The following is a 16,819-nucleotide window of genomic DNA, read 5'->3' as shown; positions in this document are numbered from 1 at the left end:
AAAAAAATGAAGAGACCTTAAGAGTCATGTGGGACTCTATCCAGAGAAATAACCCACGAGTGATTGGAGTACCAGAACAGGGAGGGATAACAGAAAATACAGAGAGAATTGTTGAAGATTTCTTGGCAGAAAACTTCCCTGATATCATGAAAGATGAGAAGATATCTATCCAAGATGTTCATCGAACTCCACATAAGGTAGATTTTAAAACAAAGTCACCAAGACATATTATAATCAAACTTGCCAAAACCAAAGATAAAGAGAGAATTATAAGAGCATTGAGGGATAAACAAAAAGTCACCTACAAAGGAGAGCCAATAAGAATAAGCTCAGACTACTTGGCAGAAACCATGCAGGCAAGAAGGCAATGGAATGACATATTTAAAAAATTGAAGGAAAAAAATTGCCTGCCAAGAATCATATATCCATCAAAACTGTCTCTTAAATCTGAAGGTGAAATTAAGACATTTCCAGATAAACACAAGTTTAGGGAATTCATAAAAACCAAACCAAAAGTACAAGAAATACCAAAGGGAGTTCTTTGGTTAGAAAATCAATAATATCAGGTATCAACCCAAGACTACAACACTGAGCAGAGCACCCAGCAGTCAACCCAGACAGGGAAACCCAAAAAAACAAAGCAAGATTATAAAAAAAAAAGCTCAAAACAGGTTAACAGCGGTGTTATTATATAAAAGAAAACAACATTAAAATAATAAAAAGGGACTAAGAAATTTTTAAAAAATTAAAAATTTTTATTTTTAAGAAATGTAATCATAGACCTTCCATATGGAGAGGAAGATATGGTGATACAAAGAAATAAACGTTAGGTTTAAATTTAGAAAAATAGGGGTAAATAATAAGATAACCACAAAGGAGAGAAAGTATCTTATCCATCAAAATAAAATCCAAGAAAAAAATAGAGACTCAGCAGAAACAAAATCCACAACAACAAATATGAGGAAAGGAAAATATATAGAGAAAATCTACCCAGCACATAAAATTAAGTGGGAAAAAGAAACTGTCAACAACACACAAAAAAAGACATCAAAATCATAGCACTAAATTCATTCCTATCCATAATTATGCTGAATGTAAATGGACTAAATGCACCAATAAACAGACAGAGAGTGGCAGAATGGATTAAAAAACACGATCCGTGTATATGCTGCCTACAAGAGACACACCTTAGACTTAGAGATACAAACAAACTAAAACCCAAAGGATGAAAAAAATATATATCAAGGAAACAACAATCAAAAAAAAGCAGGAGTGGCAATATTAATTTCTGACAAAATAGACTTTAAAGTTAAATCCAACCTAAAGAATAAGAAAGTACACTATATAAGGACTAAAGGGACAATACACCAAGAAGATATAACCATATTAAATATTTATGCACCCAATGACGGGGCTGCAAGATACATAAAACAAACTCTATCAGCATTGAAAAGTGAGATAGACAGCTCCACAATAATAGTAGGAGACTTCAACACACCACTTTCAGTGAAGGACAGGACATCCAGAAAGAAGCTCAATAAAGACACGGAAGATGTAAATGCCACAATCAACCAACTTGACCTCATAGACATATACAGAACACTCCACCCAACAGAAGCCAAGTATACTTTCTTTTCTAGTGCACATGGAACATTCTCTAGAATGGACCACATCTTAGGTCATAAAATAAGGCTTAGCAGAATCCAAAACATTGAAATATTACAAAGCATCTTCTCTGATGATAAGGCCATAAAAGTGGAAATCGATAACAGGAAAAGCACGAAAAAGAAATCAAACATGTAGAAACTGAACAATACCCTGCTCAGAAAAGACTGGATTTTAGAAGACATTCCCCCACGTGTCTCTCAGTTTTTCATACTGTGGGGACTTCCGTGTTGCTGTGATGCTGAAGCTATGCCACTGGTATTCAGATACCAGCAGGGTCACCCATGGAGGACAGGTTTCGGCTGAGCTTCCAGACTAAGACGGACTAGGAAGAAGGACCCGGCAGTCTACTTCTAAAAAGCATTACCCAGTAAAAACCTTATGAATAGCAGTGGAACATTGTCTGATATAGTGCTGGAAGATGAGCCCCCAGGCTGGAAGGCACTCAAAAGATGACTGGGTAAGACCTGTCTCCTCAAAGTGGAGTCGACCTTAATGACGTGGATGGAGTAAAGCTTTCGGGACCTTCATTTGCTGATGTGGCACCACTAAAAATGAGAAGAAACAGCTGCAAACATCCATTAATAATCAGAAACTGTAATGTACAAAGTATGAATCTAGGAAAATTGGAAATCATCAAAAATGAAATGGAATGCATAAACATCAATATCCTAGGCATTAGTGAGCTGAAATGGACTGGTATTGGCCATTTTGACTAGGACAATCACATAGTCTACTATGCTGGGAATGACAACTCGAAAAGGCATGGTGTTGCATTCATCATCAAAAAGGAGGTTTCAAGATCTATGCTGAAGTACAATGCTGTCAGTATTAGGATAATATCCATATGCCTACAAGGAAGACCCGTTCATATGATTATTATTTAAATTTACACACCAACCACTAGGGCCAAAGATGAAGAAATAGAAGATTTTTATCAGCTGCTACAGTGTGAAATTGATCGAACATGCAATCAAGATGCATTGATAATTACTGGCGATTGGAATGCAAAAGTTGGAAACAAAGAAGAAGGATCACTAGTCGGAAAACATGGCCTTGGTGACAGAAAAAATGCCAGAGATCGAATGATAGAATTTTGCAAGATCAACGGCTTCTTCATTGCAAATACCTTCTTTTACCAACACAAACGGAGACTATACTCACGGCCCTTGTCAGATGGAACACACAGAAATCAAATTGACTATATCTGTGGAAAGAGATGATGGAAAAGCTCAATATCATCAGTCTAGAAAAAGGCCAGGGGCCGACTGTGGAATGGACCATCAATTGCTCATATGGAAGTTCAAGCTGAAATGGAAGAAAATCAGAGCAAGTCCACGAGAGACAAAATATGACCTTGAGTATATCCCATCTGAATTTAGAGACCATCTGAAGAATAGATTTGACGCCTTCAACACTAGTGACCGAAGACTAGATGAGTTGTGCAAGGATACCATACATGAAGAAAGCAAGAGGTCAAAGAAAAGACAGGAAAGAAAGAAAAGACCAAGAAGGATGTCAGAGGAGACTCTGAAACTTGCTCTTGAGTGTTGAGCAGCTAAAGCAAAAGGAAGAATTAATGAAGTAAAAGAACTGAACAGAAGATTTCGAAGGGCATCTCAAGAAGACAAATTAAAGTACTATAATGACATGTGCAAAGAACGAGAGATGGAAAACCAAAAGGGAATAATACGCTCAGCGTTTCTCACGCTGAAAGAACTGAAGAAAAAATTCAAGCCTCGAGTTGCAATAGTGAAGGATTCCATGGGGAAAATATTAAAAGACCCAGGAAGCATCAAAAGAAGATGGAAGGAATACACAGAGTCATTATAGCAAAAAGAATTAGTTGATGTTCAACCATTTCAAGAGGTGGCATATGATCAGGTACCGATGGCACTGAAGGAAGAAGTCCAAGTTGCTCTGAAGGCATTGGTGAAAAGCAAGGCTCCAGGAATTGATGGAATATCCACTGAGATGTTTCAACAAACAGATGCAGCGCTGGAGGTGCTCACTCGTCTATGCCAAGAAACATGGAAGACAGCTTCCTGGCCAACTGACTGGAAGAGATCCATATTTATGCCTAGTCCCAAGAAAGGTGATCCAACCGAATGTGGAAATTATAGAACAATATCATTAATATCACACGCAAGCAAAATTTTGCTGAAGATCATTCAAAAACGGCTGCAGCAGTACATCAACAGCGAACTGCCAGAAATTCAGGCCGGTTTCAGAAGAAGACGTGGAACCAGGGATATCATTGCTGATGTCAGATGGCTCCTGGCTGAAAGCAGAGAATACCAGAAGGATGTTTACCTGTGTTTTATTGACTATGCAAAGGCATTCAACTGTGTGGATCATAACAAACTATGGATAACACTACGAAGAATGGGAATTCCGGAACACTTAATTGTGCTCATGAGGAACCTTTACATAGATCAGGAGGCAGTTGTTTGGACAGAACATGGGGATACTGATTGGTTTAAAGTCAGGAATGGTGTGTGTCAGGGTTGTATTCTTTCACCATATCTATTTACTCTGTATGCTGAGCAAATAATCTGAGAAGCTGGACTATATGAAGAAGAACAGGGCATCAGGACTGGAGGAAGACTCATTAACAACCTGTGTTATGCAGACGACACAACCTTGCTTGCTGAAAGTGAAGAGGACTTGAAGCACTTACTAATGAAGATCAAAAGGCCACAGCCTTCAGTATGCATTGTACCTCAACATAAAGAAAACAAAAATCCTCACAACCAGACCAATGAGCAGCATCATGATAAACGGAGAAAAGATTGAAGTTGTCAAGGATGTCATTTTACTTGGATCCACAATCAACAGCCATGGAAGCAGCAGTCAAGAAATCAAAAGACGCACCGCACTGCATTGGGTAAATCTGCTGCAAAGGACCTCTTCAAATGTTGAAGAGCAAAGATGTCACCCTGAAGACTAAGGTGCGCCTGACCCAAGCCATGGTATTTTCGATCGCATCATATGCATGTGAAAGCTGGACAGTGAATAAGGAAGGCCGAAGAAGAGTTGACGCCTTTTAATTATGGTGTTGCCGAAGAATATTGAATATACCATGGACTGCCAAAAGAACAAACAAACCTGCCTTGGAAGAAGTGCAGCCAGAATGCTCCTTAGAGGCAAGGATGGTGAGACTGCGTCTTATATACTTTGGAAATGTTGTCAGGAAGGATCAGTGCCTGGAGAAGGACATCATGCTTGGTAGAGTACAGGGTCAGCGGAAAAGAGGAAGACTCTCAACGAGGTGGATTGACACAGTGGCTGCAACAATGAGCTCAACCATAACAACCACTGTAAGGATGGCGCAGGACTGGGCATTATTTTGTTCTGTTGTGCATACGGTCGCTATGAGTAGGAACCGACTCTACAGCACCTAACAACAACAAGCACAACAGAGAATCCAATGAGAATGAAAACACTTCCTATCAGAACATTTTGGACACAGCAAAAGTGGTGCTCAGAGGCCAATTTATATCAACGAATGCACACATCCAAAAAGAAGAAAGGGCCACAATCAAATAATTATCCCTGCAACTTGAACAAATAGAAAGAGAGCAACAAAAGAAACCCTCAGGCACCAGAAGAAAACAAATAATAAAAATGAGAGCAGAACTAAATGAAATAGAAAACAGAAAAGTCAATTGAAAGAATTAACAAGACCAAAAGCTGGTTCTTTGAAAAAATCAACAAAATTGATAAGCCACTGGCCAAACTGACAAAAGAAAAACAGGGAGGAAGCAAATAACCCAAATAAGAAATGAGATGGGCGATATTACAACAGACCGAACTGAAATTAAAAGAATCACATCAGATTACTATGAAAAATTGTACTCTAACAAATTAGAAAGCCTAGAAGAAATGGATGAATTCCTAGAAACACACTACCTACCTAAACTAACGCAGAGATAGTACAACAAAATAGAACCATAACAAAAGAAGAGATTGAAAAGGTAATCAAAAAACTCCCAACAAAAAAAAGCCCTGGTCAGGACGGCTTCACTGCCGAGTTCTACCAAACTCTCAGAGAAGAGGTAACACCACTACTACTAAAGGTATTTCAGAGCATAAAAAAGGACGGAATATTACCAAACTCATATTATGAATCCAGCAAATCCCTGATACCAAAACCAGGTAAAGACACTACAAAAAAAGAAAATTATAGACCTATACCCCTCATGAACATAGATGCGAAAATCATCAACAAAATTCTAGCCAACAGAATTCAACAGCATATCAAAAAAATAATTCACCATGACCAACTGGGATTCACACCAGGTATACAGGGAGGGTTCAACATTAGAAAAACAATTAATGTAATCCACCACATAAATAAAACAAAAGAAAAGAATCATATAATTTTATCAATTGATGCAGAAAAGGCATTTGACAACGTTCAACACCCATTCATGATAAAAACTCTCAGCAAAATAGGAATAGAAGGAAAATTCCTCAACATAATAAAGGGCATTTATACAAAGCCAACAGCCAACATCACCCTAAATGGAGAGAGCCTGAAAGCATTCCCCTTGAGAAGGGGAACCAGGCAAGGATGCCCTTTATCACCACTCTTATTCAACATTGTGTTGGAGGTCCTAGCCAGAGCAATTAGGCTAGATAAAGAAATAAAGGGCATCCAGATTGGCAAGGAAGAAGTAAATTTATCTCTATTTGTGGATGACATGATCTTATACACAGAAAACCCTATGGAATCCTCCAGAAAACTACCAAAACTAACAGAAGAGTTCAGCAGAGTATCAGGATACAAGATAAACATACAAAAATCAGTTGGATTCCTCTACACCAACAAAAAGAACATCGAAGAGGAAATCACCAAATCAATGCCATTTACGGTAGCCCCCAAGAAGATAAAATACTTAGGAATAAATCTTACCAGAGATGTAAAAGACTTATACAAAGAAAACTATAGTCCACTTCTGCAAGAAACCAAAAGAGACTTGCATAAGTGGAAAAACATACCTTGCTCACGGATAGGAAAACCTAACATTATAAAAACGTCCATTCTACCGAAAGCGATCTATAGATACAATGCAATTCTGACCTAAATTCCAATGACATTTTTCAATGAGATGGAGAAACAAATCATCAACTTCACGTGGAAGAGAAAGAGACCGCTGATAAATAAAGCATTACTAAAAAAGAAGAGGGAAGTGGGAGGCCTCACTCTACCTGATTTTAGAACCTATTGTATAAACACACAGTAGTCAAAACAGCCTGGTAGTGGTACAGCAACAGATACATAGACCAATGGAACAGAATTGAGAATCCAGACATAAATCCATCCACATATGAGCAGTTGATATTTGACAAAGGCCCCAAAACAGTTAAATGGGGAAAAGACAGTCTGTTTAACAAATTGTGCTGGCATAACTGGATATCCAACTGCAAAAAAATGAAACAAGACCCATACCTCACTCCATGCACAAAAATGAGCTCAAAATGGATCAAAGACCTAAATATAAAATCTAAAACAATAAAGATCATGGAAGAAAAAATAGGGACAACGTTACAAGCCCTAATACACGGCATAAACAGTATACAAAACATTACTAACAATGCAGAAGAAAAACTGGATAACTGGGAGCTCCTAAAAATCAAAAACACCTATGCTCATCCAAAGACTTCACAAAAAGAGTAAAAAGACTACCTGCAGACTGGGAAAAAGTTTTTAGCTATGACATTTCTGATCAGCACCTGATCTCTAAAATCTACATGATACTGCAAAAACTCAACTACAAAAAGACAAATAACCCAATATATGAATAGACACTTCACTAAAGAAGACATTCAGGCAGCTAACAGATACCTGAGGAAATGCTCTCGATCATTAGCCATTAGAGAAATGCAAATCAAAACTACAATGAGACTTCATCTCAATCCAACAAGGCTGGCATTAATCCAAAAAACACAAAATAATAAATGTTGGAGAGGCTGTGGAGTGATTGGAACACTTATACACTGCTGGTGGGAATGTAAAATGGTAAAACCACCTTGGAAATGAATTTGGTGCTTCCTTAAAAAGCTAGAAATAGAACTACCATACTACCCAGAAATCCCACTCCTCGGAATATATCCTAGACAAATAAGAGTGTTTACACGAACAGGTATATGCACGCCCATGTTTATTGCAGCACTGTTTCAATAGCAAAAAGATGGAAACAACCAAGGTGCCCAACAACAGATGAATGGATAAATTATGGTATATTCACACAATGGAATACTACGCATCGATAAAGAACAGCGAGGAATCTGTGAAACATTTCATAACATGGAGGAATCTGGAAGGCATTATGCTGAGTGAAATTAGTTTCAAAAGGACAAGTATTGTATATAAAAAAAACCACTATTATAAGAACTTGAGAAATAGTTTAAACTGAGAAGAAAACACTCTTCTGTGGTTATGAGAGGGGGTGGGAGGGTGGGAGAGAGATATTCACTAATTAGATAGTAGATAAGAACTACTTTAGGTGAAGGGAAAGACAGCACACAATGCAGGGGAGGTCGGCACAGCGGGACTCAACCAAAAGCAGTTTTCTGAATAAACTGAATGCTTCGAAGGCCAGCGTAGCAGGGGCAGGGTTTGGGGACCATGGTTTCAGGGGACATCTAAGTCAATTGGCATAATAAAATCTATTAAGAAAACATTCTGCATCCCACTTTGAAGAGTGGCGTCTGGGGTCTTAAAGGCTAGCAAGCAGCCATCTAAGATGCATCAATGAGTCTCAACCCACCTGGATCAAAGGAGAATGAAGAACATCAAGGACACAAGGTGATTATGAGCCCGAGAGACAGAAAGGGCCACATGAACCAGAGACTACATCATCCTGAGACCAGAAGAACTAGATGGTGCCCGGCTACAACCAATGACTGCCCTGACAGGGAACACAACAGAGAAGCCCTGAGGGAGCAGGAGAGCAGTGGGATGCAGACCCCAAATTCTCATAAAAAGACCAGACTTAATGCTCTGACTGAGACTGGAAGGACCCCAGTTGTCATGGCCCCCAGACCTTCTGTTGGCCCAGGACAGGAGCCATTCCCTAAGCCAACTCTTCAGACAGGGATTGAAGTGGACAATGGGTTGGAGAGGGATGCTGGTGAGGAGTGAGCTTCTTGGATCAGGTGGACACTTGAGACTATGTTGGTATCTCCTGGGTGGACAGGAGATGAGAGGGTAGAGGTGGTTAGAAGCTCATGAAATGGATACGAAAAGAGAGAGTGGAGGGAGGGAGTGGGCTGTATCATTAGGGGGAGAGTAATTGGGAGTATGGAGCAGGGTGTGTATAAGTTTTTGTGTGAGGGACTGACTTGATTTGTAAACTTTCACTTAAAGCACAATAAAAATTATTAAAAAAAAATCTTGTCCTGATGCTTTTTATTTTTGTCCTGGTGAATGTATTTTAAACTATATATTCTATTTCTTTAATGATTATATGTCTATTGAGATTTATTATTCTTGAGTTCTTTTTGTTTAGCAATATACATTTTAGGATAATTGGCAATTTTCTTCTAAGTTTCAAATTTATTGGCAGACAATTGGTGAGAGAATTCCCTTAGTTCTCCCTTACTTCGATACATGGAGACATTACTTTCTTATCTTTTTCTAGCCTCTTTATCACTTCATTTTGTAAGTTAAAATATTTGAAATTATATATATATTTTTCTACTACTTATCTTTGAAAATATATAGTATTACCACCATACCGTCTGCCAGATAGGCTTTTAGGAGCAAGTATGGGAACATAACTACCATTTGAAGCATTGTTTCTACGGATGAATGAGCTTTGAATTCTAGAAAAGTGATTTTAGAAAGTAAAGTATTCTGAGATTGGGAGAAAACTGTATATTCTAATGAGAGATCTATTGGAAACTTCAGCTTCCAGTAAAATTTTCCAAAGCCTCCATTCTCAGTATTAAAAAAAAAAAAAACCTTTGCTAACGAGTCCATTCCAACTCATAGCTACCCGATAGGACAGAGTAGAACTGCCCCACAGGGTTTCCAAGGAGTGAATGGTGGATTCAAATCGAGGACCTTTCAGTTAGCCATCGAAAGTTAACAACTGCACCACCAGGGCTCCATTCTCAGTAAGTGCAAACTATATTTCCCTATCTTGTCTCTATAGACACCGCATCTCTGCCTTGTTATGTATGTGTGAATGATAGTTCAGTGGTGTTTCTTTTTAAGGTATCCTCACCTGAGCCCCAAATACAAGGAATCCTTTGATGTGGGCTGTAATCTCTTTGCCAAGTTTTCTGCATACATTAAGAATACGCAAAAGGAAGCAAATAAGAGTAAGACACCTTTCTTTAAGTCTATTTTTGTCACTCATATGTTCACTCTCATATTCTCACTCAATTAAAATGAGTTTTCCTGAAGATATAGTATATGTTGAGGAACAGCCTGCTTTCTTCCTCTCATTTCTGTCCTCTGAAATTCCCTTGCATGAAGTTTTATTAGATTTAGAACTCAAGATTCAATATTGAAATTATCAACTGAACTCAATTAGAGCATTGGCATATTAACTTTAAGGTTCTTTAAACGGTAGCATCTACCATCTCCCATAAACATCCTTGAATATGTTTACTATCCTCTAAAGTGAGTCACGAGAGCTATCAGTCTCCCACTTTCTGCTTTCTGTGTAAAACACTAACATATATCACTTTTCCTTCTTTCTTTGACTCTCCTCTCAATGCACCTTCCCAAGAAAAGCCCAAAAATGTTTTCAATCACCATTTGATTAAACATCTGACTCTGTCTCATCAGTGATCAGTTAAGGCATTCTAAATAGATGTTGACGAGCCAGAGTAGGCAACATGCATAGCTAGAGATGTCTAAATGTGTGAAAAGCATAGTAAGAATGTATTTACTCATGAAGATGAAACATTTATAAGTGACCTAAGACTTCATTGCTTCAGATTTTGAGAAATCTCTGCTCAGAGAATTTAAGCGTCTGGATGACTACTTAAACACCCCACTTTTGGATGAAATTGATCCAGGCAGTGCTGAGGAACTCACGGTTTCCAGAAGATTGTTCTTGGATGGAGATCAGCTGACACTGGCTGACTGCAACTTGTTACCCAAACTGAATATTATTAAAGTAAGTTTTTATAAGGCAGGCTGAATAGTTTTGGGAAGGGTTTGTGAGTTGCCAGCACGAAAACACAGTGACCTTCCAGTGTGAGGTTGTTATGTGATGTCTTCATTATCATCATCATCAATAAATAGTGTATATCTCCTTTTGCTCCTCAGAGAAAAGATTCCTAATGGCCTCCTCTGAGAAGCACAAAAACTTCTCGTTTCTTTCTAAATCAGAAGGTGTTTTCCACTGCCTTGTCTATAAAACGAGAGCAACAGTACTACTTATTTCACATAATTGTTGAGAGAATTAAAAAAAAAAGAGAGAGAATTAACTAAATTAAAACACGTAAAATGCTTAGAACTGTACCTACATCATAACAAGTGATAAAAATGTGGACTACTAATATTATTATAATGATTTAGTCATTAATTTAACAAATATTTATTAAACAGTACTTTATCCCAGGCCCTATGCCAGACACAGAGAATACGTGAAGTAATTAGATATAACCATGGCCCTAAAAATGTTCTTAGTCTGCTGGGGAAGATATGTGCACCTTTTCTATGTTCCCTTCCTCTAAATATATTCATAATTAAATAAAGTATCAATATAAAGATATGATTGCAAGCATAAAGCTTTGTCTACATTGGTAGACAAAACATTAAAGTAGCAAATCCAAGATTCTTTAAGGAACCGTAGTTTATTTTAAAGTACACTTTGAGTAGATTAGATGTCCTCAATGATCTTAATTTTTGAGACGTGATTCTACATAGTAGGCATATTACTCATTCCTTTTATGACCAACTGATTTGTCTTCTTTCTTCCAAAACTCAAGGTTGCTGCCAAAAAATACCGTGACTTTGACATTCCAGCAGAATTCTCAGGAGTCTGGCGCTATCTCCACAATGCCTATGCCCGTGAAGAATTTACCCACACGTGTCCTGAAGCCAAAGAAATTGAAAATACCTATGCAAGTGTGGCTAAACAGAAGAGTTAGGATAGCTTTTCCAGCAGGAAAAGTTCTCTTTGTTATCAGATTTCATTTGTTGTCATATTAGAAAGGTTTTTAGAAACGAGAATATGGCAAATACTGTTTCCTCTAACCAACACTCATTAAAAAGAACTCTGTATTTTCTGTACCTAGTTAGCTGCAAACCATCTGCCCGCTGTGTATTGTACAGATCTTCATACTTTTCCTTCATTTTCTTTATGCCTGTGGCATAACCACCACAATCTTGAATGACATGGAAAGCATCAAGATGTTTTGTTTTTTGCTTGAATTCCTGGAAGACATTGCGTGTAAACTAAATAGATATCTGCAGTTACAAATTATATGCTGTATTTTTCACAAATAATGCACCCACACATATAATGCATGGAAATTATGAAATTCAGTAAAACGGTTCTGGCATAGCATGACCATACATACACCACACATGTCCCATGACATTTCCTAAAGTGAATTTCGGCCCCGTTCACTCGTTCCCCCATACTACAGGTAAATAATATTGTTCTGTTCATTTTCTTTCATTCTGTTTATTTTCTTTAATCTCCTGCTTATGTGTATAAAAACAGTCCAAAAATGTTACTTTTGTAGTTCTTCTTTCACTCATACTGTCTTAGTCATCTAGTGCTGTTATAACCGAAATATCACAAGTGGATGGCTTTAACAAAGAGAAATTTATTTTCTCACAGTCTAGTAGGCTAGAAGTCCAAATTCAGGGTGTCAGCTCCAGGTGAAGTCTTTCTCTCTCTGTCGGCCTCCTCATTAATCTTTCCCTAGACTAGGAGTTGCTCCACGCAGGGAACCCAGTTCCAAAGGATGAGCTCTGCTCCTGGTGCTTCTTCCTTGGTGGTATGAGGTCCCCCATCTCTCTGCTTGCTTCTCTTTTTTATATCTCAAGAGATCGCCTCAAGACACAATCTAATCTTGTAGATTGAGTTCTGCCTCCCTAACACAACTGCTGCCCTTCCTCCCTCATTAACATCATAGAGGCAGGATTTACAACCTATAGGAAATTCAAAACAGTACTGGGAATCATGGCCCAGCCAAACTGATACACACATGACACATCCTCTTTGGTTTCAACATGGTGTCCCACTGCTCCATTCACGAGAATGATGATGATATTTCATCAGGAAATTGCAAAAGTTCAATTTTGTAAATCATTTTTGATCTACCAGTAAACAAAGTAATACAAAATCAATACCTACCTTAGGTGAAGTTTCCATGTGATCAGAAATAGGAATGGAAGTCAGCAACATGTGAAAAAAAAATTGGCATAGCATGCTTATGAAAATAATGCAAAGGGGGTTGCATGGTTGGCAAAATATGTATAACGCACATGGTATTTATGAAAGATACAGTAAGTAGGGCCACAATCCTAAACCGCTGCTTAGAAAACATTTCCATTCAAATTATTAAAACAATTTTACATTTCTGTTAGTTTAATAGATACTTGAGTTTATTTCTAATACGAATAATGAAATCAAAGAGTGAGCACATCAGAGAGGCAAACTCTAAAGGAATGATTAAGAAAATCAGATGTAGAAAGAGATCAAGACCAACTAGTCTTAGAACAGCATTCAACACCTCCGCGTACTGAAACACATGTTAAAGTAATTTCAGATTATTCAAATCTATCCTTTTATTAGCCACATTTCTTTATTTTCTGGTGCTAGTAGTTGAAACAGGATTTTTTAAAACAAAAATAACTTTACGATAGCTAACAAAAAATATTTATAAGTATACAGGTATCTTGCAATATACTCCATTTTTTCCATTTATCATTGTCATGTTTCTCCCTTTCTATTACTATTATTATTTTAATCTAAGAAGGGTCCTCAACTCTTCTGCGAAGAGAAACACAATTTTTTTGGTAATTGTCCAGGGCATGTGATAATAGGAAAGGAAGGTATGGTGAAGAGTTCAGGTGCTCTGACTGCAAAGCCCTTGAGGGAAATGGGGGAGGACAGCACTCTCAGCCCTACTTCCTGACACATTTCAGAGAGAGGCCGATTTAGCAGCAACCATCTGGGAAAACTACCAGCACACCTGAGTCTACTGGAACAAAGGAAAATATAAGGTTATTATGGGGTTTGCAGGAAGGGTAGAGTTGAGGTAAAATTTAAATAAAGTAGTTTTTTAATAGGTTCAAGGAAAAGTAAGACAATGAGTAAAGAATTAATGTCAAGCTGAGAAAGGGCCCAAAGTCCTGACCTTGGAAACCACAGAGTCAAGGTAAAAGAGAAATAATGAATTAATGAAGTATTTAACAAATTAATGTTATTTTAATCCACCACTAGTTTTTGGGTTGGTTTGTTAGACAGTAAAAGCTAATTGATATTTCTTATAATGATACTTCCCGGCATCCTGAAGAAGAGAGATCATAATGAATTTAAAATGAATCAAACACAGGCAGAGCTCGCTTTCTGATTCTTTAACCGAGGGACACCCGTAGAAGTCTATCTAGCTAAGGAGGAAAAACTAGACCCTATCTGGTGGCGGAGTCCCATTGGAGAGGGGAAACATAGACAAGTAAACAGAAGACAGGCAAATTGCCTGACGCACTCCTAAAATGTCAAAGCCTTTCTGAACTGCAAACAATCCAGGTACAGACCTTATCCGCAGCATCCCCAGGAGGTAGAGGGGAGGTAGAGAGGAAGATAGGAAAGTAAGACGTCAAACCTGTTGCCATTGAGTCAATTCTGACTCATAGAGACCCTATAGGACAGAGTAGAACTGCCCTATAGAGTTTCCAAGGAGTGCCTGGTGGAATCAAACTGTAGCACTAAACCACTATGCCACCAGGGTTTCCTAAGACATCAAGCAGCCCTAATACGTGAACGTGGCCCACATCCTATAGATCACCTCTACTGTTCTTGGGGCTCATTTCACTCAAGATTCTGCCAATTATACCAAATTGTGGTGGGAAGAAAATATCCCCATAGAATCAGAATTTTAAAACAAGACTACCACTTATAAGAAAGAAGGAGGTAAGTGTATAGCAGCCACTGTCTGGGATAGGCTTTCTCTTCTAGACGTTACAGCCTAAGACTACCTCCAAGATTTGTTTTGTGGTTAGCAGGGGAGGAGGGGCCTGAGATATTCAGGTGAAGAAAATGAGACCTTGTGACATTCAGCAGAGGAGGAGATAGTGGATCTAGTTGCTAGCTGCCATCAGTTAGGAAACTTCAAAAGGGCTGTTTATGAACACTGCCTTAGGCTAGGTTCTCTAAAGAAGCAAAACCAGTAAAGCGTATAAATATATATAGAGAGATTTATATCAAAGAAATGGCTCACACCGTTGTAGAGTCTGGACCGCCCCAAGTCTGTGGGTCAAGATAGAAGCTTCTCCTGATTCACATAGCCCCAGGGGCTGGTGAACCCAAGATTGGCAGGTCAGAGAGCAGGGCTCTTGCTCACAGGCTGTGAAGATGGATGAATCCTGAGATAAGTAGGCAAGACCACAGGTAAGCTGTTAGCTCAGGTCCCAAGAACCAGAGGTCAGACAAAGAGGAGCCAGCTGCAAGATCCAGCATGAGCAAAAAGCCCTGGAGCCTTGCCAGAATGTCCGCTTATATTCGATGCCCTTTATCACCGCTCTTATTCAACATTGTGTTGGAGATCCTAGCCAGAGCAATTAGGCTAGACAAAGAAATAAAGGGCATCCGGATTGGCAAGGAAGAAGTGAAAGTATCTCTATTTGCAGGTGACATGATCTTATACACAGAAAACCCTAGGGAATCCCCAAGAAAACTACTGAAACTAATAGAAGAGTTCGGCAGAGTTTCAGGTTACAAGATAAACATACAAAAATCAGTTGGATTCCTCTACATCAACAAAAAGAACATCAAAGAGGAAATCACCAAATCAATACCATTCACAGTAGCCCCCAAGAAGATAAAATACTTAGGAATAAATCTTACCAAGGATGTAAAAGACCTATACAAAGAAAACTACAAAGTACTACTGCAAGAAACTAAAAGGGACCTACATAAGTGGAAAAACATACCTTGCTCATGGATAGGAAGGCTTAACATAGTAAAAATGTCTATTCTACCAAAAGCCATCTATACATACGATGCACTTCTCATCCAAATTCCAATGACATTTTTTAATGTGTTAGAGAAACAAATCACCAACTTCATATGGAAGGGAAACAAGCCTCAGATAAGCAAAGCATTACTGAAAAAGAAGAAGAAAGTGGGAGGCCTCACTCCACCTGATTTCAGAACATATTATACAGTCACAGTAGTCAAACAGCCTGGTACTGGTACAACAACAGGCACATAGACCAATGGAACAGAATTGAGAATCCAGATATAAATCCATCCACATATGAGCAGCTGATATTTGACAAAGGCCCCAAATCAGTTAATTGGGGAAAAGATAGTCTTTTTTAACAAATGGTGCTGGCATAACTGGATATCCATCTGCAAAAAAAATGAAACAGGACCCATACCTCACACCATGCACAAAAACTAACTCCAGATGGATCTAAGACCTAAACATAAAGACTAAAATGATAAAGATCATGGAAGAAAAAATAGGGACAACGTTAGGAGCCCTAATACAAGGCATAAACAGAATACAAAACATTACCAAAAATGACAAAGAGAAACCAGATAACTGGGAGCTCCAAAAAATCAAACACCTATGCTCATCTAAAGACTTCACCAAAAGAGTAAAAAGACCACCTACAGACTGGGAAAAAAATTTCAGCTATGACATCTCCGACCAGCGCCTGATCTCTAAAATTCTATATGATTCTGTTAAAACTCAACCACAAAAAGACAAACAACCCAATTAAAAATTGGGCAAAGGATATGAACATGCACTTCATTAAAGAAGATATTCAGGCAGCTAACAGATACATGAGAAAATGCTCTCAATCATTAGCCATTAGAGAAATGCAAATTAAAACTACGATGAGATTCCATCTCACTCCAACAAGGCTGGCATTAATCCAAAAAACACAAAATAATAAATGTTGGAGAGGCTGCGGAGAGATTGGAACTCTTATACACTG

General features: G+C 38.3%; 1 protein-coding gene across 1 annotated transcript in view; it reads left to right on the top strand.

Moving 5' to 3' along the window:
• CLIC2 (chloride intracellular channel 2) overlaps positions 1-12,268 on the top strand; it is a 42,330-nt gene extending 30,062 nt beyond the window's left edge. Inside the window, exons 4-6 of the mRNA XM_003421743.4 lie at positions 9,893-9,999; positions 10,624-10,805; positions 11,623-12,268. Coding sequence (XP_003421791.1) covers positions 9,893-9,999; positions 10,624-10,805; positions 11,623-11,784 — 451 coding nt within the window. The 3' untranslated portion in view covers positions 11,785-12,268. The remainder of the gene's footprint in view (positions 1-9,892; positions 10,000-10,623; positions 10,806-11,622) is intronic.
• Positions 12,269-16,819: the final 4,551 nt, after the last annotated feature.

Source organism: Loxodonta africana, chromosome X (genome assembly GCF_030014295.1).
Source record: "Loxodonta africana isolate mLoxAfr1 chromosome X, mLoxAfr1.hap2, whole genome shotgun sequence".
Taxonomy (NCBI): domain Eukaryota; kingdom Metazoa; phylum Chordata; class Mammalia; order Proboscidea; family Elephantidae; genus Loxodonta; species Loxodonta africana.
The sequence above is the reverse complement of the archived record's forward strand: the minus strand, read 5'-3'. Positions and strand labels throughout refer to the sequence as shown.